The sequence below is a fragment of the Salvelinus alpinus genome, chromosome 25, assembly GCF_045679555.1.
Source record: "Salvelinus alpinus chromosome 25, SLU_Salpinus.1, whole genome shotgun sequence".
Classification (NCBI taxonomy): domain Eukaryota; kingdom Metazoa; phylum Chordata; class Actinopteri; order Salmoniformes; family Salmonidae; genus Salvelinus; species Salvelinus alpinus.
The window spans coordinates 21,750,917-21,773,030 of NC_092110.1; the positions used below are offsets into that span (position 1 = coordinate 21,750,917).

Here is a 22,114-nt window from a genome sequence, read left to right on the forward strand (position 1 = left end):
AGGACTGATTATACTACCTTACTGATAATAACAAAGCTTAAAATACCTAATGTGGAGACTGAATGTGGTAAACCTTCAAGGCGACCCTAGCTAACACCTAACAGTCAGATCTAAGCTGTAACAGTCAGGTCTAAACTGTAGGCCATGTTGATGGGTAAAGGAGAGCCAGAGGCTCAGCTTCACATGTAGATAATGTTTTGGTAGGAAATGATGCAATGCTTTAAAAAAACTCTAAATCCCCTGATATGAACTCAGAGTGACGTTGGGACATGATGTAGGGGTCAGTAGAGGACCAACTGGACAGTGAGATATGACATGCAAGCTTGCTGTACACTCTTAGAAAAAAAGGTTCCAAAGGGGTTCTTCGGATGTCCCCATAGGAGAACCCTTTTTGGAAATAGTTCTACATGGAACCCAAAAGGTTTCTTCAAATGGTTCCCTAATGGGGACAGCCAAATAACCCTTTTAGGTTCTAGATAGCACTTTATTTTCTAAAAGTGTAGTTTGTACTGTAGGCTACATACCTTGTCCTTAACAATAGCAAAAAAAAGTTTTATAAAATCCTTAAAGAAACACTGTGTGAAGAGACTTAATTTATTGCATTCATTTCTTTATTTCTCCTTCAGAAAAAATGCACAGTTCAGCAAAGTTACTACATACAAATGGCCATACAATAGCAATTTATTTTTGTTGTTTTTGTTTCAAGGTGTTTACTAAATTCTGACATGTGATATACTTAGACGTGTGTCATTTATACTCTTTGTACCATGTACGTTTGCAGTTAGGACGCTGCAGTTGGCAAAAAACTCAATACGGTTCATACTTTTTCAAATGAAAAACATAAGCCACAAACAAATGACTCTGAACAGCTATCCAGGAAAACTACTGCACTTCCATCTCAGAAAGAAAAACACATGGTTTTGCATAGCTGTGTCGTAATGTAGATAAGGCACTTCATCAGTACTTGATTTAGGCATTTCATCATATAATAAACCCTTCACCTTGTCAAGTCCTCTATATTCAATACTTCATCTCTGCAAGCACGATACTGTAACAACATTTTAAAAACGTTCTTAAATCACATTGACTCTCTGTATAAATCTGTTCCCCCTATCTTTTGGCATAAGTGTCATTTTCATCATTCTTGAAATATTGAAGTAGTCTTCTTGTGCATATTGCAACGGACCCAGACTCACACGTTGTTCCATAACCCCACACAACCCAGTGTTTCTCAAAAAGACAAACATTTGTGCAATGGTTTGGGTTTATGTGGAGGAAAAGGCAACACGTTGTCAAAAAACAATGAAAAAATAGTACCAAACTGAAATCAAATGTCTGGGCAGGTTGTGGTAAAATCACTCTCTTGGAGGTTGGCACTGTACCAAAGGTAGCATGTAGAGGTACATTTGATGTTGATGTGAAAATGGTTATTCCGTCATATGAAAGATAGCATCTCCCCTCTCCTCTAGTCAGTCTCACACATTTCGAGGAGGCAATAGGCGGTGAATGGTTACCAACCGTCCTCAGCTGTTAAGAGGAAGTGGGAGTAGATCTGGAGCAGCTCTCTGTAGGACTGCAGTCCTGTCTGTCAGCACTATCCAAGCTGATCCTCATACTGCTTTCTGAAACAGTCTCCAGCGGGGAAAAAGTCCCATTGCCTCTCCTGGTACATCTTCCACACGTATGACTCCTAGAGGAAGCAGACAGACAAACAGACGGGTCAATATATAGTAACCTTTGGTTCCTGAAATGACAAGCAACATTTTCTCAGAACTAAGGGGACAAAAGGGCGACAAGGTCCATACCTGGCCAGTGTGTTCTGTCTCATCTTTGTTGATGAGGTACATCAGGAAAAACCTGTCAAGCAAAATGGCGAAACATGAAAATGACCACTTATCCACGGTCATGGTTCACTAGTATCATTCAACATTCAAAGAGCAACTGACCTTTTCAGAACTACAAATAGATATAGCAGGAGGGAATAAAAGATTCATTCAAGCATAATGTTATAGTTCTTGATGATCTTATCAATCATCCACGTGTTCTATCCTCAAGCAGAGAGCAGCAATCAGATTACTGAGTCTGTCCACGACTGTTAACCAAATCAAAATGTACCATGCATAAGAGAATATCACACAACTATTTTCCGACCAACTTAAACAGCATAAGCTAATGAGGATAGCGTCACAGCATCCTCCAGCTGACTGAGCGGGCAGATTAAGGCCACATGGCTTCCTATTGTCCAGCTAACTCACACAGATAAACAATAGATGAGCATTGAGCTCCTAGAGGAGGAAAGGGTGCTGGCACTATGAGGCACTGCAGGTATTTTTAACTTTGGCACAGATACCAGATACCATCTACTGTTGTGTAAAAGCCATCAATCAGGTGACTTAATAGGAAACAAGTGGGTATAAAGATACAGGAAGACAAAAGACATGTGGGCTAATTGATACTTTAGACGAAAAAGTCTAGCTTTAAAGTGCTGGGTTACATCCAGTCTAGATACAGAGGGATACTCACAGGTAGTTGGCCAAGTTGTGCTCTTGTAAGGTGTGTGTTTCAAAGCCGTGAGGCGTCGTATCAAAGTAGTCATTGCCGATGCCACAGATGAAACATTTGGTCTGAGGAGAAAAAAGATAATATATTCCAAAATTGTCCTCTGCTGACCTGTACTACAGATGCAAATCAAAGTCTCTCACCTCCATATCCTCTTTCACTTGCTCCTGTTGGTCTCTCAGCTCTCCAAAAGCATCAATGATCAGACCTGCAGCCAGAACAACCAACAGTGAACATGTCTCTTCATGGACATGGCAATTTAATACAATTCTCCTTCCCCCAGGCTTTTGCATTGCAGTGTAAAATACTTAATGGTTGAACAGCTTCTGACTACAGGAAGCAGCATTACTCTGTATTAAGGTACAGGCTACATCTGTATCTGTCTGTGTGTTCTGATGAATGACTGTGATGCGAGTTGACAGTTTCAGTGTGTCTGTGGGAGAGACATGAGGCTGACTGATTGTCTCAGTCTGAGGTGGAAGAACCATTGGACAGTTTGATTCTGTCTGACTGTGAGAGAAACATTACTGTGTAGGAGGGAGTTTGTCAGTCTGTCTGCTATCAGGGCCCGGTGGAGACAGACAGGCGGACATAGCTGCACGACCCTTTACACAGCCCCTTTCTGCCCACAGGGACCAGGGTGTCTTTGACCCTGCTTGGTCTCACCCTGGTCCCCATTGTTGTCTCCGAAACTGCCCTCTGTGAGCCAGACCAGTACAGTATGTACCCTGGATGATAGCCAGCAGGATGACAATGACGAAGAAGAAGAAGGTGATGTCGAAGAGGATGCGGTAGAGCTCGTAGGGGTCGCCCGCAGGGTCTTCTATCTCGTCTCCGATGCCACCCCCTGCCCTCACACCAACATACATGTGGAACAGGTAGCACTGATGGAGGAGAGAGAGACAGAAAGAAGGTGAGAGAGACAGAGAAGATGAGAGAGGGACAGAGAGAACGTAAGAGAGAGACAGAGAGAAGGTGAGAGAGAGACAGAGAGAAGGTGAGAGGGACAGAGAGAAGGTGAGAGAGGGACAGAGAGAAGGTGAGAGAGGGACAGAGAGAAGGTGAGAGAGGGACAGAGAGAAGGTGAGAGAAGGTGAGAGAGACAGAGAGAAGGTGAGAGAGGGACAGAGAGAAGGTGAGAGAGGGACAGAGAGACAGAGAGAAGGTGAGAGAGGGACAGAGAGAAGGTGAGAGAGGGACAGAGAGAAGGTGAGAGAGACAGAGAAGGTGAGAGAGACAGAGAAGGTGATAGAGGGACAGAGAGAGACAGAGAGAAGGTGAGACAGAGACAGAGAGAAGGTGAGAGAGAGGCAGAGAAGGTGAGAGAGGGACAGAGAGAAGGTGAGAGAGACAGAGAAGGTGAGAGAGGGACAGAGGGAAGGTGAGAGAGGGACAGAGAGAAGGTGGGAGAGACAGAGAGAAGGTGAGAGAGGGACAGAGAGAAGGTGAGAGAGACAGAGAAGGTGAGAGAGGGACAGAGAGAAGGTGAGAGAGACAGAGAGAAGGTGAGAGAGACAGAGACGGTAAGAGAGGGACAGAGAGAAGGTGAGAGAGGGACAGAGAGAAGGTGAGAGAGGGACAGAGAAGGTGAGAGAGGGACAGAGAGAAGGTGAGAAAGACAGAGAGAAGGTGAGAGGGACAGAGAGAAGGTGAGAGAGACAGAGAAGATGAGAGAGGGACAGAGAGAGACAGAGAGAAGGTGAGAGAGACAGAGAGAAGGTGAGAGGGACAGAGAGAAGGTGAGAGAGAAACAGAGAGACAGAGAAGGTGAGAGAGGGACAGAGTAAGGTAAGAGAGAGACAGAGAGAAGGTGAGACAGAGACAAGGTAAGAGAGGGATAGAGAGAAGGTGAGAGAGAAACAGAGAGACAGAGAAGGTGAGAGAGGGACAGAGAGAAGGTGAGAGAGAGACAGAGAGAAGGTGAGAGAGAGACAGAGAGAAGGTGAGACAGAGACAGAGAGAAGGTAAGAGAGAGGCAGAGAAGGTGAGAGAGGGACAGAGAGAAGGTGAGAGAGACAGAGAAGGTGAGAGAGGGACAGAGAGAAGGTGAGAGAGACAGAGAAGGTGAGAGAGGGACAGAGAGAAGTTGAGAGGGACAGAGAGAAGGTGAGAGAGACAGAGAGAAGGTGAGAGAGACAGAGAAGGTGAGAGAGACAGAAGGTGAGAGAGGGACAGAGAGAAGTTGAGAGAGACAGAGACGGTAAGAGAGGGACAGAGAGAAGGTGAGAGAGAGAGAGAGAGAAGGTGAGAGAGGGACAGAGAGAAGGTGAGAGAGGGACAGAGAAGGTGAGAGAGGGACAGAGAGAAGGTGAGAGAGAGAGCGAGAGGTTTCAGCCACAGGATAGTTGGAAATAGAATAGACACACTCAAAAGGCCCCAAACAGGATGGTTAGGCCTTATTTAAAATATTGTTGAGAACTGGGCTGATGTTTTATAAATTATTTTATTTGTTTTTTATAGTGTGGCCTCTACATTATGATTTTAGTCTAAAAAATCCAGGGACTCACAGTCATCATGTCGTCACACTTCATATCCGGCTGGTTCTCATCCTCACTCTTGTTGTAAAACTTGCGGAAGAAGTTGAAGGCCACCACAGTGTACAGATACACCACCACCGCCAGTAGACCTACAGTCAGAACCAGCTGACACATAGAGAATACTTCAGGTTACTACCACTATGATGTACTTTATCTCTATGGTTAATACCAGGGTAGAACTAGAGCTCTAACTCAACACTGACCCCTGCTGCCTGGTGGTCAAACGGCATCCACCCACCTGTTTGCCATTGTGGGTGACTGAGGACAGGATGGTCCGGAGGGTCTTGAAGCCCATGGCGATGTCCAGCAGATGGGCAGCGAAGAAGAAGTTGTTGTAGTGACCCAGGATGGACATGGTGGTGTACCACACCAGGTACAGGAACGACTGCAGGGACACACAACATAGAAACAGATCAGTCAGGTCAAGTCAATAATGTGGTGTTATCATATACCAAATGATGTTCATTGTAAATGTAGGACACTCACATTGTCTGTAAACACCACACCCATTTTCCAGCATTGATACTTGGTGTCGACAGAGCTCAACCTGTCAAAAGAGGTGACATGATGTGAATGGTACTGTTTTTGACTTCACTCTGTGTATGCTAACCCGATAACTCTATTATAGGCCACTCTCCCAGGGTCTCACCAGGACACCAGCGATGCCTCCTTCACCACTGTCTCCTCTGTGGGGTTGAAGTCCAGAGCACTCTTATCCAGCCCCAGCAGCTCTGCTATCCTCTCAGCTCCGTACAGATCTCCATACTTATTGATCACCTAACAGCAGCAGGCCAGGATAACAAGGAGAAACTGAGAGTAAATAGTAGTAATAGTATGTGCATGATCAAGTCGTATTGATCTGGTGAATATAAATTACAAGCCAAACAAGAATGAATTAAATACTGTCTACTTACCTTGCGTTTCACAAACTTGTCCCAGTAGTTATTAGGGAAGGAACTATACAAAAGATGATAGAACATAGAATTATCACATGAAGGATTTACATGAGAGGAAGTTACAAACAAAATCCCTGGTGTAGACAATCAGTCCACAATCTGAATACTACAATCAAATACCAAAGTGATGATTTTAGTTTGCGGTAATGATAGTAGTCGTGTTCTGTTTGACTCACGGGGTGTTGATGACGAGGCGGTCCCACTGTCCTTTGATGTCATCGTCTGACGGCTGCTCTGTGATGTAGAGGCCGTCAAACTCCAGCTTCCTGGCGATCTCCTTCTCTCTCTTGAACACCGTCAGAGGCACCTTGGGGACACAGACAGAGCGATGGAACATCAGATCACAGCTCCACAGGGCACTGTCTGGATATAATACCATTACACTCTGATGATTACGTCACCAAAAACATCTTCAGAAAAAGGGGGAATATGTATTGGTGGTAAATTAGTTCCCATATCACAATATAAAGGACTTTGACCACTTGGAAAAGTGTGATATGTAAGTTTTAATTACTAGTCCATTATAATGATGGAAAATACATTCTCTAGGGATACTATAAAGATGTCGGTGTCGATGAGTTAGTTATCTGTATGTGTGTGTGTTCACAAAATGTACCTTCAGGTAGTAGTATCCCACCACACACAGGAAAGAGATGACTGTGTGTAGTATGGCCAGGAAGCGTAGTGTAGGTGCCATGTAGCCGGTGCTCTCCTGCAGGACAAAATACTCCATCCCACCTTCATCATCCTCTTCATCAGTACCTCCACCACCGTTCCAGGGGTCTGGATCATCGTCATCCCCTTCATCGCCAGTCACCTGACACAACAAACACCCAGTTTATATCCATGGCAGTTCAATAGCAACACTGTGCTCTATTTGATTAGATATTGACTTACTTTGTAGAAGAGCAGAATAAAGTTGATGGCGAAAGCAACGAACAACGCTAAGAAACGCAGGTTGTAGAAGTTTCTGGCCAGATAGTTCTGCAAAACACACATGTATACACTGAGTTGCCCTCAGAACAGACTCAATTTGTCGGGGAATGGACTCTACAAGGTGTTGAAAGCGTTGCACAGGGATGCTGGCCCATGTTGACTCCAATGCTTCCCACAGTTGTGTCAAGTTGGTTGGATGTCCTTTGGATGGTGGACCATTCTTGAAACACACAGGAAACTATTGAGTGTGAAAAACCAAACAGCGTTGCAGTTCTTGACTCAAACTGGTGTGCCTGGCACCTACTACCATACCTCGTTCAAAGGCACTTCAATATTTTGTTTCACGCATTCACCCTCCGAATGGCACAAATACATTATCCATGTCTCAATTGTATCAAGGCTTACAAATAATGATTTAACCTGTCTCCTGCCCTTCATCTACACTGATTGAAGTGGATTTAACAGATTATATTATTAAGGGATTATAATGTCAGTCTATGTCATGGAGAGCTGGTGTTCCTAATGTTTTGTAAACTCAGTGTATAGTATTCATACATTTGTGCAACAGGACAACCATGAATGTATTGTTGTGATTACAGGGCTCAACAGAATGGGTGAGTGTGCTCACCAACATCTTGGTCTGGTAGATCTCCAGGCCAGAGAAGAATCTGGCCATGAAGGCCTCTGGGGGCTCTTTCTTTAGTCCCGGTCTCTTCTTGGGGGCCTTCTTCTCCTCTTCTGGTGGGGACTCAGGTGGAGTCTCCTCTTTGGCTTTGTCCTTGTCTTTCTTCTCCTCCTCATCTGGGCTGCAGTTACAAACACACCCCCCGTGGGTTTACACAGACAGACAGACAGACAGACACGCACCCTCAACAAATCAGTTCAGTTTCCACCAGGAGCAAAACAAATGATGATAGGGCTGAGCCTGGTAGGGAATATTGTGTCCACACTGGGAATCAAATCAGGTGCAATCACATCACATCAAGGACTTTATGAGGTCACTTACTCTGCCTTCTCTGGCTCGGCTTTGTGATCTCCATTGGCAGGCTCCATAGTAGCAGCCTCCTTCAAGAAACACATGGAATGTGGTTAAACTACACTCTTACAAAAAAGGGTTCCAAAAACGTTCTTCTGCTGTCCCCATAGGAAAACCCTTTTTGGTTCCAGGTAGAACCCTTTTTGGTTCCAGGTAGAATCATTTTGGGTTCCATGTAGAAAAGGTTCTATATGGAACCCAAAAAGGTTCCACCTGCAACCAAAAGGGTTTTTACCTGCAACCAAAAAGGGTTCTTCAAAAGGTTATCCTATGGGGACAGCCCAAAGAACCCTTTAAGGTTCTAAATAGCACTTTTTTTCTAAGAGGGTACAGCTCATTTTTGCACCTAATCATTATGTGACATATACATTACAGAGGCCTGACCTTACACAGATAACCATTACTCTTTTTCTAAGACTGAACGTGTGATTTCTGAGGAGATCCAGGTACAGACCTTGGCCTTCTTCTGTTTGACGGCACTGGCTAAAGAGGGGGCGTCGACTCCCACCACTTCACCCATGTCCCCCAGACCTGGCTCGGCTGCGTGCTTTCCCCCCTGGCTCTTGGTTTGAATGTTGAGCAGCTCAGCCATCAGGTCGGCCTCTGCCTTGTCCCCTTGGGCCATCTGGACCATCTCTGCAACCGACGATGCCTCGCTCGCCTCCATCTTCTCTGCCTCCAGCACGTCGCCATGGATACCAAACTGTGTGGGGTCAGGCATGTTCCCCAGGATGTCTGTAACCTTCATGTTCTTGGCCCCCTCCACCAGGCCCCCACCAAACATGGAGGACCACAGGATGTGGAAGAAGCCCCACACCAGGTTGTAGAGGAAGCGGAAGAGGCCTGTGATTATCTTCCAGAAGAAGGAGAATAACCCTCGAACCATCTCCCTCACACTCATCTTCCTGAAATTCCTGTACTGCCGCCGCATGCTCTTGAAGGTGAGCAGCTGGCGGAAGCTGGACAGGTTCTTCCTCATGGAGACACAGGAGTTTGTGAAGGCTGAGTGAGACTCCATCATGCTCTCCTCCTCTTCCTCCTCCTCTTCCTCCTCCACACTCTGGCTGTCCTCCTCATCCTCCTCGAGACGCTCCACTGAGTCAGGCTCAGAGATCTGGGAGGCCAGTTGCATCTCAAAGATGGTGTCCTCACAAAAGTTGACAAAAAGCTCCATCTTCTCGCTCTCCCCGCCCTCGTTGACCACGTCAAAGATGAACTGTCTCTTGGACTCTTTGACCTGGGGCTTCTCCCACTGCGTACGACTGGACTCACTGATCTCAAAGTAGACCCTCTCGATGCGCTTGGCCCCGCCCATGATCTCGATGCGGCCCAGGTAGGGCTCGAAGTAGTTGATTACGCTCTCAGCCAGGTCCAGGAAGGTGGCTAGACGGGCGTCGTGAGGCATGTGTTCTGATAGGTTGGTGAGCAGGACCGCCACGTTAAAACCAATGTCCTTGGCCGGTTCATGAAAACGTTCAACAAACTCCTCGTAGTTGAACATGTCGTTTTCGTCAGCCTCGACGCAGGAGAGCAGGAACTCAATCTCCGACTGGGAGTACTGCTTCTGGTTCTCCATGGACTTCTGGAACTCCTTCTTGGAGATCACTCCCTTGCTGTCCGGGTCGTACTCCTTGAAGTTGTCCGAGGAGGTCAGGTCTTTGAGTTTGAGGAACATGTCGAAGAACTTGAGGATCATCTCTACATTGCTGGAGGACTCCACCAGGGTGTCCACCATCTGTTTGCCAATGGTTCCGTTGACAACATTACCTGTAGGAGGGTAGCGAGGGTTACTAAAGTTTAGGACATACAATACAAAGTACACAGTAACCATAACACAATCTGCTTATTTTTTTGTCAAGGTAGATCGCCTAGATATTTGATACCATGCAAAATCATTTCAAGCAAATAAATGTGTTTACAGTTTTAGGGATAAAGGATAAAATGGTTAGTAGCTAACTCTGTTCTATCAGTGTCATCTGACAGCCACAATGTGCTCCATGATGAGTCACGACTGAGATAAAAAGGTGTAATAGAACCTTCCAGAAGGGAGAGCATCATCACAATCATGTCCTTCTGGAGGTCCAGCAGCTCCTTCAATAAGTCAATCTGACTTGAGTCCTGGGGGGACAGGAAACAAAAGCAACTTTGAGACACATTCTGCACCATATCAAGGTTAGTGCCGCTCTGTCAGGGCCAGTCCACTGCTAATATCCCAGAGCGGCATTTGGATAGATCAAGGCCCTCTGCGAGCACTGGGACCCGCTACTGTAGGATTCGCTAGGCCCCAGCCATCCATCAGCACATGGCCTAATGTCATTCTGCTGGGCCAGAGCAGATGGCTGGGAGGGGATGACTCATTTTGGGCCTCCCCAGCATGCAATAAATCTGAGGAGGGACTTTGATTAGCTTAATCAAAACACACCCGGCAGCCCTGTCAATCTGGTCACTTGCAAACAGCCCTGCCCCTCCGGATAACCCTGAGATAAGCTGAGGTGGTCTAACACTCCGAGAGGTTTCATCCTGATCCAACCTGGGTTATTGGCTACAAAGCACATCCAAGGTGTCTTGCTGTGGGAGTGATGGATCACATAGCCTTCATAACATTTCAAATGAAGGCAGGGAGAAAAGCCTGTCACCCAGGTATGCTGCAGAGTACATCCCTGAACTAAGAGGGACCTCTTGTGGCAACAGCTGATTGGTAAGAAAGTCAGGATATGAACTCTCCATCCACATACAGTTTGATGTTGTATCACACTAACCAGATGCTATTCAGTTTCATATCTGAATTGATAGATCTAATATTGAGCCACTGGTTGACAAGGAGTGAGTTGATTAGAAAATGGTCCTTAGCTGTATTACCTGTGAGAGCTTCATCTGCATATTGGCAAACACATGCAGGAAGCCCACCACTGCATCCCATAGCCTGCTGTGGGCCAGACTCTGCTGGTTCCCAATACACGGGCCCTGGGGACACACAGAGAAGATATCACTATAGTCAGGACGATAACCATGATTAACCATACAATGCATTCCTGTCCGTGAAGGTTAGTTTCTTCCAACCCAAGAGGCTTGTGTTACCTGTATGTACTCAGTGAGAGAGTTGAAAATCTGCTTGGCCACAGCCAGGGCTTTGGAGAAGTTCCGCTGGCCAGCCTCATCCATGATGTCTTTCCCAGAGTAGTACCAGTAGAAATCACTGATGGATTCCTAATATTGGATAAATCAACATGTAACACAGGACAGTATAAACAGACGCTACACACAAAGCATATAGGGAGTGAGGGTGGGGGATAGTATTTTACCTGCAGACGGAGCAGGTAGTCCACAGTGCTGATGATGATATTTACTGTGGTTGTGTTCCCAGTCTGAGTCCGCAGGAAGTTTTGGAAGTCTGAAGAAAGGGAAAAGGGGTCAAATGGATAAAAGAGGATCACTTTCAGCAGAGTACGGTAATGAAATATATTGAACATTGTCACAAGTAGGCTACAGTAGGTAAACTAAGGCTTATTATTGACGTAAGGTGTTCGGTGTAAAGTGTTGGACATACCGTTGTTGTGTCCCTCACAGAGCAATTGCAGAAACCTAAAGAGATCCTTAGTGAACTCATCGTTCTGCAGTACCTTGGAACCTGGAAACAGGAGATGAGATTGATGACTGTCCCCTTTGGTTAGGAGGGGGCTAGAAACCAGATGACCCCCTCAGCTTGATCTAACACAAGCTTACACCATGGCCAGCATAACTTTCACTTCCCCACAAAGCTGCTGTATAGTCCTCTAGCTCCTAGACTAGGAGACTTTGTCATGAAAGTCTTGTGCTCTCTATGAGACATTCATATCACTTTGACTTGATATACTGTACATACTGGATAGAGGGAGGGATAATAGGAATACAACTGAGCTTTGTTGTTCGGTCCTTCAGATACAAGCAAAGCTTTGGACATTTTATTCGTATTACTAATTTACTTTATCGATTAATATTGGTTAGTAATATCAATATAAAGAGAAATAAAAGTTTCCACACACGACAAGCAGACAAACAGTAACTTTGTATAGGAGAGAGAGGTAAGAGTCAGTTGGGTCTAAAGCTATGGCTTGAACAATCAGACCAATGTCTTATTGAGCATGCATGTGGTCCTTCAGATCAGAGCAGTAGGTTATTATCACATTCCAGACAGAGGGGAGGGGGAAGAGGTGGGAACTGGACGAAGAGCAATCAGGATGGCGAAATGAGTAGAATCTAAACCGTGTATTTACCCCGCTCACTCACGTTGACTGCGACCGATGAGTTAAAAAATGATAAGAAGAAACAAACAAACAAAAAAAGCAGACATAAGCAAAGGAGAAGACATTGAGTTTCAATAAGAAGTAAGGAAGATGAAGAGAGATATATCTACATCATTTTAGGCGTTGGACATACAGTAGACATGCGGTTAAGAGTCTCAGGTAGGTAGGTCTACAGGTTCTGCTGCACAGTTTGGCAGGACTGGTGTTAGACGGGGAGTGAGAAACACTACAGGACTGCAGTCACCATCACTTATGCCTGGTTACATGAGGTGGGAATGAGCTGGAGTATGTATGAGAACATACCCATTTACTGTATGCGCTCCATTAGATCCAACAGCTTCTATGGTGGGGGATTTACATTGTGTATAGATCTGTTTTTTTTGGAGTTGGTGTTTTTTATCTTGTTGACAGACAGTACTCAGACATCACGTGACTGAGGAACATACAGTAGCACAGGTTTACCTGCCCAATGAACACAGACACAATGGGCCAGTTCATTTTGCATGGCCCGGTGCCCCGGGTGGTGGAGATTTCACTTAAGGACCAATGGAATGGTGTAAAATGTGCAATCTCTGCCTACCTGAGGAACCGGGCCATGCAAAACAAACTCGCCCAGTGACATATGTGACATGGAGATGAGCTTTTCCATCACAAACAAAAGAGCGAATGTGGCACGCTAATGCTGTATTATGTGGCTGTAATAGCCCTATCACAGGCCTTCAAACACAACAAAAAGACATGGGCCAATCATTAGCTGGTGGGTTGGACATTGTCTGACCAATCATAATGGCAGGGGGTGTATCCTTATGGATTGCTGTTATTGCTTGTGCATAAGTTTGTAGGAATTACTAGTGACCACATACAGTTCTGACATAACATTACCTTTGTCACTATGGAGTAGGGTACAGTAAATCTTTATTAATGAATTACGTTTCTCTACGGGCAGATTCAGAATGTACAACAAGGTGTTAATAGGAACACATTGACCACTGGCTGTAGCACAAGCAGTAAGAGCAAACCACAAATAATCACATTAGTGGAATAATGTAATTTTAGACTGGTTTTGTCAGTGAGCATTGATTGGTTGGAGAGTGTGGCTGGGTGGGAGGAAGGGGGAGGGGTCAGATGAAATCAACATGGAGTAACATGGAAATCAACATTACCTACTTAACATTTATATGTTATACTTGTGTATGGTTTTAGACACTTAAGAAATGTGTATGGAGCATCATGGGTCAGCATTTGGCAAGAGCACCAAGTGGACTTGACTCTCAAAAGTAAGAAAATAAATTGTCATCTTATAATCAAACAAATCTACAATTACTTTCCTATAACACTAAAGATTTCTAAGATATGCATGTCTTTCTGTGTTGACAGGAGAGAGAGAGGTTACCGGTGCATATGTCTGTCTGAGGTAGTGTTGACAGGAGAGCCAGAGGTTACCGTGCATATATCTGTCTGAGGTAGTGTTGACAGGAGAGAGAGAGGTTACCGTGCATATGTCTGTCTGAGGTAGTGTTGACAGGAGAGAGGTTACAGTGCATATGTATGTCTGAGGTAGTGTTGACAGGAGAGCCAGAGGTTACAGTGCATATGTCTGTCTGAGGTAGTGTTGACAGGAGAGAGAGAGGTTACCGTGCATATGTCTGTCTGAGGTAGTGTTGACAGGAGAGAGATTACAGTGCATATGTCTGTCTGAGGTAGTGTTGACAGGAGAGCCAGAGGTTACAGTGCATATGTCTGTCTGAGGTAGTGTTGACAGGAGAGAGAGAGGTTACCGTGCATATGTCTGTCTGAGGTAGTGTTGACAGGAAAGAGGTTACCGTGCATATGTCTGTCTGAGGTAGTGTTGACAGGAGAGAGAGGTTATAGTGCATATGTCTGTCTGAGGTAGTGTTGACAAAAGAGAGGTTACAGTGCATATGTCTGTCTGAGGTAGTGTTGACAGGAGAGAGAGAGATTACTGTGCATATGTCTGTCTGAGGTAGTGTTGACAGGAGAGAGGTTACCGTGCATATGTCTGTCTGAGGCAGTGTTGACAGGAGAGAGGGGTTATAGTGCATATGTCTGTCTGAGGTAGTGTTGACATGAGAGAGAGGTTACAGTGCATATGTCTGTCTGAGGTAGTGTTGACAGGAGAGAGAGGTTACAGTGCATATGTCTGTCTGAGGTAGTGTTGACAGGAGAGAGAGAGAGGTTACAGTGCAAATGTATGTCTGAGGTAGTGTTGACAGGAGAGAGGTTACCGTGCATATGTCTGTCTGAGGTAGTGTTGACAGGAGAGAGGGGTTATAGTGCATATGTCTGTCTGAGGTAGTGTTGACAGGAGAGAGAGAGGTTACCGTGCATATGTCTGTCTGAGGTAGTGTTGACAGGGGAGAGGTTACAGTGCATATGTCTGTCTGAGGTGGTGTTGACAGGAGAGATAGAGGTTACAGTGCATATGTCTGTCTGAGGTAGTGTTGACAGGAAAGAGATTACAGTGCATATGTCTGTCTGAGGTAGTGTTGACAGGGGAGAGAGGTTACCGTGCATATGTCTGTCTGAGGTAGTGTTGACAGGAGAGAGAGGTTATAGTGCATATGTCTGTCTAAGGTAGTGTTGACAAAAGAGAGGTTACAGTGCATATGTCTGTCTGAGGTAGTGTTGACAGGAGAGAGAGAGATTACTGTGCATATGTCTGTCTGAGGTAGTGTTGACAGGAGAGAGGTTACCGTGCATATGTCTGTCTGAGGTAGTGTTGACCGGAGAGAGAGAGGTTACCGTGCATATGTCTGTCTGAGATAGTGTTGACAGGAGAGAGAGAGGTTACAGTGCATATGTCTGTCTGAGTTAGTGTTGACAGGAGAAAGGGGTTACAGTGCATATGTCTGTCTGAGGTAGTGTTGACAGGAGAGAGATTACCGGTGCATATGTCTGTCTGAGGTAGTGTTGACAGGAGAGCCAGAGGTTACCGTGCATATGTCTGTCTGAGGTAGTGTTGACAGGAGGGCCAGAGGTTACAGTGCATATGTCTGTCTGAGGTAGTGTTGACAGGAGAGAGAGGAGAGAATTTACCGTGTATATGTCTGTCTGAGTTAGTGTTGACAGGAGAGAGGTTACAGTGCATATGTATGTCTGAGGTAGTGTTGACAGGAGAGCGAGAGGTTATAGTGCATATGTCTGTCTGAGGTAGTGTTGACCTGAGAGAGAGAGGTTACCGTGCATATGTCTGTCTGAGATAGTGTTGACAGGAGAGAGAGAGGTTACAGTGCACATGTCTGTCTGAGGTAGTGTTGACCTGAGAGAGAGAGGTTACCGTGCATATGTCTGTCTGAGTTAGTGTTGACAGGAGAGAGGTTACCGGTGCATATGTCTGTCTGAGGTAGTGTTGACAGGAGAGCCAGAGGTTACCGTGCATATGTCTGTCTGAGGTAGTGTTGACAGGAGAGAGAGAGGTTACCGTGCATATGTCTGTCTGAGGTAGTGTTGACAGGAGAGCCAGAGGTTACCGTGCATATGTCTGTCTGAGGTAGTGTTGACAGGAGAGAGAGAGGTTACCGTGCATATGTCTGTCTGAGGTAGTGTTGACAGGAGAGAGGTTACCGGTGCATATGTCTGTCTGAGGTAGTGTTGACAGGAGAGCCAGAGGTTACCGTGCATATGTCTGTCTGAGGTAGTGTTGACAGGAGAGAGAGAGGTTACCGTGCATATGTCTGTCTGAGGTAGTGTTGACAGGAGAGCCAGAGGTTACCGTGCATATGTCTGTCTGAGGTAGTGTTGACAGGAGAGAGAGAGGTTACCGTGCATATGTCTGTCTGAGGTAGTGTTGACAGGAGAGAGGTTACCGGTGCATATGTCTGTCTGAGGTAGTGTTGACAGGAGAGCCAGAGGTTACCGTGCATATGTCTGTCTGAGGTAGTGTTGACAGGAGAGAGAGAGGTTACCGTGCATATGTCTTTCTGAGGTAGTGTTGACAGGAGAGAGGTTACAGTGCATATGTATGTCTGAGGTAGTGTTGACAGGAGAGAGAGGTTACAGTGCATATGTCTGTCTGAGGTAGTGTTGCCAGGGTAGAGAGGTTACAGTGCATATGTCTGTCTGAGGTAGTGTTGACAGGAGAGAGAGAGGTTACCGTGCATATGTCTGTCTGAGGTAGTGTTGACAGGAGAGAGGTTACCGTGCATATGTCTGTCTGAGGTAGTGTTGCCAGGGTAGAGAGGTTACAGTGCATATGTCTGTCTGAGGTAGTGTTGACAGGAGAGAGAGAAGTTACCGTGCATGTGTCTGTCTGAGGTAGTGTTGAGAGGAGAGCCAGAGGTTACCGTGCATATGTCTGTCTGAGGTAGTGTTGACAGGAGAAAGAGAGGTTACAGTGCATATGTCTGTCTGAGGTAGTGTTGACAGGAGAGAGGTTACCGTGCATATGTCTGTCTGAGGTAGTGTTGAGAGGAGAGCCAGAGGTTATAGTGCATATGTCTGTCTGAGGTAGTGTTGACAGGAGAGAGGTTACCGTGCATATGTCTGTCTGAGGTAGTGTTGACAGGAGAGAGAGGTTACAGTGCATATGTCTGTCTGAGGTAGTGTTGACAGGTGAGAGGTTACAGTGCATATGTCTGTCTGAGGTAGTGTTGACAGGAAGGCCAGAGGTTATAGTGCATATGTCTGTCTGAGGTAGTGTTGAGAGGAGAGCCAGAGGTTATAGTGCATACGTCTGTCTGAGGTAGTGTTGACAGGAGAGAGGTTACCGTGCATATGTCTGTCTGAGGTAGCGTTGACAGGAGAGAGAGGTTACAGTGCATATGTCTGCCTGAGGTAGTGTTGACAGAAGAGAGGGGTTACCGTGCATATGTCTGTCTGAGGTAGTGTTGCCAGGATAGATAGGTTACAGTGCATATGTCTGTCTGAGGTAGTGTTGACAGGAGAGAGAGAAGTTACCGTGCATGTGTCTGTCTGAGGTAGTGTTGACAGGAGAGAGGTTACCGTGCATATGTCTGTCTGAGGTAGTGTTGCCAGGGTAGAGAGGTTACAGTGCATATGTCTGTCTGAGGTAGTGTTGACAGGAGAGAGAGAAGTTACCGTGCATGTGTCTGTCTGAGGTAGTGTTGACAGGAGAGAGGTTACCGTGCATATGTCTGTCTGAGGTAGTGTTGCCAGGGTAGAGAGGTTACAGTGCATATGTCTGTCTGCGGTAGTGTTGACAGGAGAGAGAGAAGTTACCGTGCTGGTGTCTGTCTGAGGTAGTGTTGAGAGGAGAGCCAGAGGTTACCGTGCATATGTCTGTCTGAGGTAGTGTTGACAGGAGAAAGAGAGGTTACAGTGCATATGTCTGTCTGAGGTAGTGTTGACAGGAAAGAGGTTACCGTGCATATGTCTGTCTGAGGTAGTGTTGAGAGGAGAGCCAGAGGTTATAGTGCATACGTCTGTCTGAGGTAGTGTTGACAGGATAGAGGTTACCGTGCATATGTCTGTCTGAGGTAGCGTTGACAGGAGAGAGAGGTTACAGTGCATATGTCTGCCTGAGGTAGTGTTGACAGAAGAGAGGGGTTACCGTGCATATGTCTGTCTGAGGTCGTGTTGACAGGACAGAGGGGTTACCGTGCATATGTCTGTCTGAGGTAGTGTTGACAGGAGAGAGGGGTTACAGTGCATATGTCTGTCTGAGGTAGTGTTGACAGGAGAGAGGTTACCGGTGCATATGTCTGTCTGAGGTAGTGTTGACAGGAGAGAGAGAATTTACCGTGTATATGTCTGTCTGAGTTAGTGTTGACAGGAGAAAGGGGTTACAGTGCATATGTCTGTCTGAGGTAGTGTTGACAGGAGAGAGGTTACCGGTGCATATGTCTGTCTGAGGTAGTGTTGACAGGAGAGCCAGAGGTTACCGTGCATATGTCTGTCTGAGGTAGTGTTGACAGGAGAGAGAGAGGTTACCGTGCATATGTCTGTCTGAGGTAGTGTTGACAGGAAAGAGGTTACAGTGCATATATCTGTCTGAGGTAGTGTTGACAGGAGAGAGAGGTTACAGTGCATATGTCTGTCTGAGGTAGTGTTGACAGGAGAGAGAGAGGTTACCGTGCATATGTCTGTCTGAGGTAGTGTTGACAGGAGAGAGGTTACCGTGCATATGTCTGTCTGAGGTAGTGTTGCCAGGGTAGAGAGGTTACAGTGCATATGTCTGTCTGAGGTAGTGTTGACAGGAGAGAGAGAAGTTACCGTGCATGTGTCTGTCTGAGGTAGTGTTGAGAGGAGAGCCAGAGGTTACCGTGCATATGTCTGTCTGAGGTAGTGTTGACAGGAGAAAGAGAGGTTACAGTGCATATGTCTGTCTGAGGTAGTGTTGACAGGAGAGAGGTTACCGTGCATATGTCTGTCTGAGGTAGTTTTGAGAGGAGAGCCAGAGGTTATAGTGCATATGTCTGTCTGAGGTAGTGTTGACAGGAGAGAGAGGTTACCGTGCATATGTCTGTCTGAGGTAGTGTTGACAGGAGAGAGAGGTTACAGTGCATATGTCTGTCTGAGGTAGTGTTGACAGGAGAGAGGTTACAGTGCATATGTCTGTCTGAGTTAGTGTTGACAGGAAGGCCAGAGGTTATAGTGCATATGTCTGTCTGAGGTAGTGTTGAGAGGAGAGCCAGAGGTTATAGTGCATACGTCTGTCTGAGGTAGTGTTGACAGGAAGAGGTTACCGTGCATATGTCTGTCTGAGGTAGCGTTGACAGGAGAGAGAGGTTACAGTGCATATGTCTGCCTGAGGTAGTGTTGACAGAAGAGAGGGGTTACCGTGCATATGTCTGTCTGAGGTCGTGTTGACAGGACAGAGGGGTTACCGTGCATATGTCTGTCTGAGGTAGTGTTGACAGGAGAGCCAGAGGTTACCGTGCATATGTCTGTCTGAGGTAGTGTTGACAGGAAGGCCAGAGGTTATAGTGCATATGTCTGTCTGAGGTAGTGTTGACAGAAGAGAGGTTATAGTGCATATGTCTGTCTGAGGTAGTGTTGACAGGGGAGAGAGGTTACAGTGCATATGTCTGTCTGAGGTAGTGTTGACAGGAGAGAGATGTTACAGTGCATATGTCTGTCTGAGGTAGTGTTGACAGGAGAGAGAGGTTACAGTGCATATGTCTGTCTGAGGTAGTGTTGACAGGAGAGAGAGGTTACAGTGCATATGTCTGTCTGAGGTAGTGTTGACAGGAGAGAGAGAAGTTACCGTGCATGTGTCTGTCTGAGGTAGTGTTGACAGGAGAGAGGTTACCGTGCATATGTCTGTCTGAGGTAGTGTTGACAGGAGAAAGAGAGGTTACAGTGCATATGTCTGTCTGAGGTAGTGTTGACAGGAGAGAGGTTACCGTGCATATGTCTGTCTGAGGTAGTGTTGAGAGGAGAGCCAGAGGTTATAGTGCATATGTCTGTCTGAGGTAGTGTTGACAGGAGAGAGGTTACCGTGCATATGTCTGTCTGAGGTAGTGTTGACAGGAGAGAGATGTTACAGTGCATATGTCTGTCTGAGGTAGTGTTGACAGGAGAGAGGTTACAGTGCATATGTCTGTCTGAGGTAGTGTTGACAGGAAGGCCAGAGGTTATAGTGCATATGTCTGTCTGAGCCAGTGTTGAGAGGAGAGCCAGAGGTTATAGTGCATACGTCTGTCTGAGGTAGAGTTGACAGGAGAGAGGTTACCGTGCGTATGTCTGTCTGAGGTAGCGTTGACAAGAGAGAGAGGTTACAGTGCATATGTCTGCCTGAGGTAGTGTTGACAGAAGAGAGGGGTTACCGTGCATATGTCTGTCTGAGGTCGTGTTGACAGGACAGAGGGGTTACCGTGCATATGTCTGTCTGAGGTAGTGTTGACAGGAAGGCCAGAGGTTATAGTGCATATGTCTGTCTGAGGTAGTGTTGACAGGAGAGAGGTTATAGTGCATATATCTGTCTGAGGTAGTGTTGACAGGAGAGAAGGGTTACCGTGCATATGTCTGTCTGAGGTAGTGTTGACAGGGGAGAGAGGTTACAGTGCATATGTCTGTCTGAGGTAGTGTTGACAGGAGAGAGATGTTACAGTGCATATGTCTGTCTGAGGTAGTGTTGACAGGAGAGAGAGGTTACAGTGCATATGTCTGTCTGAGGTAGTGTTGACAGGAGAGAGATGTTACAGTGCATATGTCTGTCTGAGGTAGTGTTGACAGGAGAGAGGTTACCGTGCATATGTCTATCTGAGGTAGTGTTGACAGGAGAGAGGTTATAGTGCATACAGTGGGGAGAACAAGTATTTGATACACTGCCGATTTTGCAGGTTTTCCTACTTACAAAGCATGTAGAGGTCTGTAATTTTTATCATAGGTACACTTCAACCGTGAGAGACGGAATCTAAAACAAAAATCCAGAAAATCACATTGTATGATTTTTAAATAATTAATTTGCATTTTATTGCATGACATAAGTATTTGATCACCTACCAACCAGTAAGAATTCCGTCTCTCACAGACCTGTTAGTTTTTCTTTAAGAAGCCCTCCTGTTCTCCACTCATTACCTGTATTAACTGCACCTGTTTGAACTCGTTACCTGAGGGGTTACCGTGCATATGTCTGTCTGAGGTAGTGTTGACAGGAGAGAGGGGTTACCGTGCATATGTCTGTCTGAGGTAGTGTTGACAGGAGAGAGAGAGGTTACAGTGCATATGTCTGTCTGAGGTAGTGTTGACAGGAGAGAGAGAGGTTATAGTGGATATGTCTGTCTGAGGTAGTGTTGACAGGAGAGAGAGAGGTTATAGTGCATATATCTGTCTGAGGTAGTGTTGACAGGAGAGAGAGTGATTACAGTGCATATGTCTGTCTGAGGTAGTGTTGACAGGAGAGAGAGAGGTTACCGTGCATATATCTGTCTGAGGTAGTGTTGACAGGAGAGAGGGGTTACCGTGCATATGTCTGTCTGAGGTAGTGTTGACAGGAGAGAGAGAGGTTATAGTGGATATGTCTGTCTGAGGTAGTGTTGACAGGAGAGAGAGAGGTTATAGTGGATATGTCTGTCTGAGGTAGTGTTGACAGGAGAGAGAGAGGTTATAGTGCATATATCTGTCTGAGGTAGTGTTGACAGGAGAGCCAGAGGTTATAGTGCATATGTCTTTCTGAGGTAGTATACTGTTTCCCCTCGTTTATCTCTCCTCACTTACTTGATCCTTCCTCAGTCACCATCCCAAGACCTTCCGCTTTGTTTTGCCTTTCGAATGCATTCAAATCCAGGACACTAATGAAGTTGAAAGAAAGAGACCCAACATGGTTTTCAACACGTACGGTTTTGCTTTGTTTGAATGTCAAACCGTCAAAGATTTGTTTGTGTATTGTGAGATCATTTCACCTGCAAGACTGCATGAGTCCTGATAAACTCTTGAAAAAGCCAGCATCTCTTTTTTCCTTCAGATAGTCAAGCATTTTCTACAAAAAGGAAATACACAATAAAATGTGAGCTGCACTGTAGATACTGAAAACATTTATATGGATTCCATAAATATTCTCATATACCTGCTGAACCACTATGTTGCCCCCGTTGAGTATAGAGATGCCCAGCTTCAAGGTAAAGGTCACCATGGGCCCAAGTGAACCTGAAGAGGACAATCAGGGATCACATTATTTGTGTGTGTTTGTCTTTGTAAGAGTGTTCCCCTGTACTTTATTTATTTATATATAGATATTTTTTTAGGTGGTAGATCAGCTTTAATATTGCAGATAGATTGCGCCTTCCATCAATGTAAGTGTCTGCATCATTTCCAGTCCCCCATATATTTATTTGTAATGATTATTTATTATTTTCACCCTAACCCTACCATCCCTCCCCTAAT

The 22,114-nt window shown here is 45.7% G+C and overlaps 1 protein-coding gene across 1 annotated transcript in view; it reads right to left on the reverse strand.

The window, feature by feature from the left end:
* Positions 1-593: 593 nt before the first annotated feature.
* LOC139553625 (ryanodine receptor 3-like) overlaps positions 594-22,114 on the reverse strand; it is a 176,288-nt gene continuing 154,767 nt past the window's right edge. The window contains exons 79-103 of the mRNA XM_071366164.1: positions 21,798-21,877; positions 21,634-21,710; positions 21,449-21,522; positions 12,278-12,295; positions 11,572-11,652; positions 11,327-11,415; positions 11,103-11,231; positions 10,884-10,988; positions 10,061-10,142; positions 8,479-9,791; positions 7,995-8,053; positions 7,617-7,794; positions 6,950-7,036; positions 6,669-6,869; positions 6,229-6,359; positions 6,011-6,053; positions 5,746-5,873; positions 5,583-5,643; positions 5,335-5,481; positions 5,067-5,201; positions 3,287-3,443; positions 2,703-2,767; positions 2,524-2,624; positions 1,806-1,857; positions 594-1,690 (exon numbers count right to left, since the gene is read on the reverse strand). Coding sequence (XP_071222265.1) covers positions 1,595-1,690; positions 1,806-1,857; positions 2,524-2,624; positions 2,703-2,767; positions 3,287-3,443; positions 5,067-5,201; positions 5,335-5,481; positions 5,583-5,643; positions 5,746-5,873; positions 6,011-6,053; positions 6,229-6,359; positions 6,669-6,869; positions 6,950-7,036; positions 7,617-7,794; positions 7,995-8,053; positions 8,479-9,791; positions 10,061-10,142; positions 10,884-10,988; positions 11,103-11,231; positions 11,327-11,415; positions 11,572-11,652; positions 12,278-12,295; positions 21,449-21,522; positions 21,634-21,710; positions 21,798-21,877 — 3,689 coding nt within the window. The 3' untranslated portion in view covers positions 594-1,594. The remainder of the gene's footprint in view (positions 1,691-1,805; positions 1,858-2,523; positions 2,625-2,702; positions 2,768-3,286; positions 3,444-5,066; positions 5,202-5,334; positions 5,482-5,582; positions 5,644-5,745; positions 5,874-6,010; positions 6,054-6,228; positions 6,360-6,668; positions 6,870-6,949; positions 7,037-7,616; positions 7,795-7,994; positions 8,054-8,478; positions 9,792-10,060; positions 10,143-10,883; positions 10,989-11,102; positions 11,232-11,326; positions 11,416-11,571; positions 11,653-12,277; positions 12,296-21,448; positions 21,523-21,633; positions 21,711-21,797; positions 21,878-22,114) is intronic.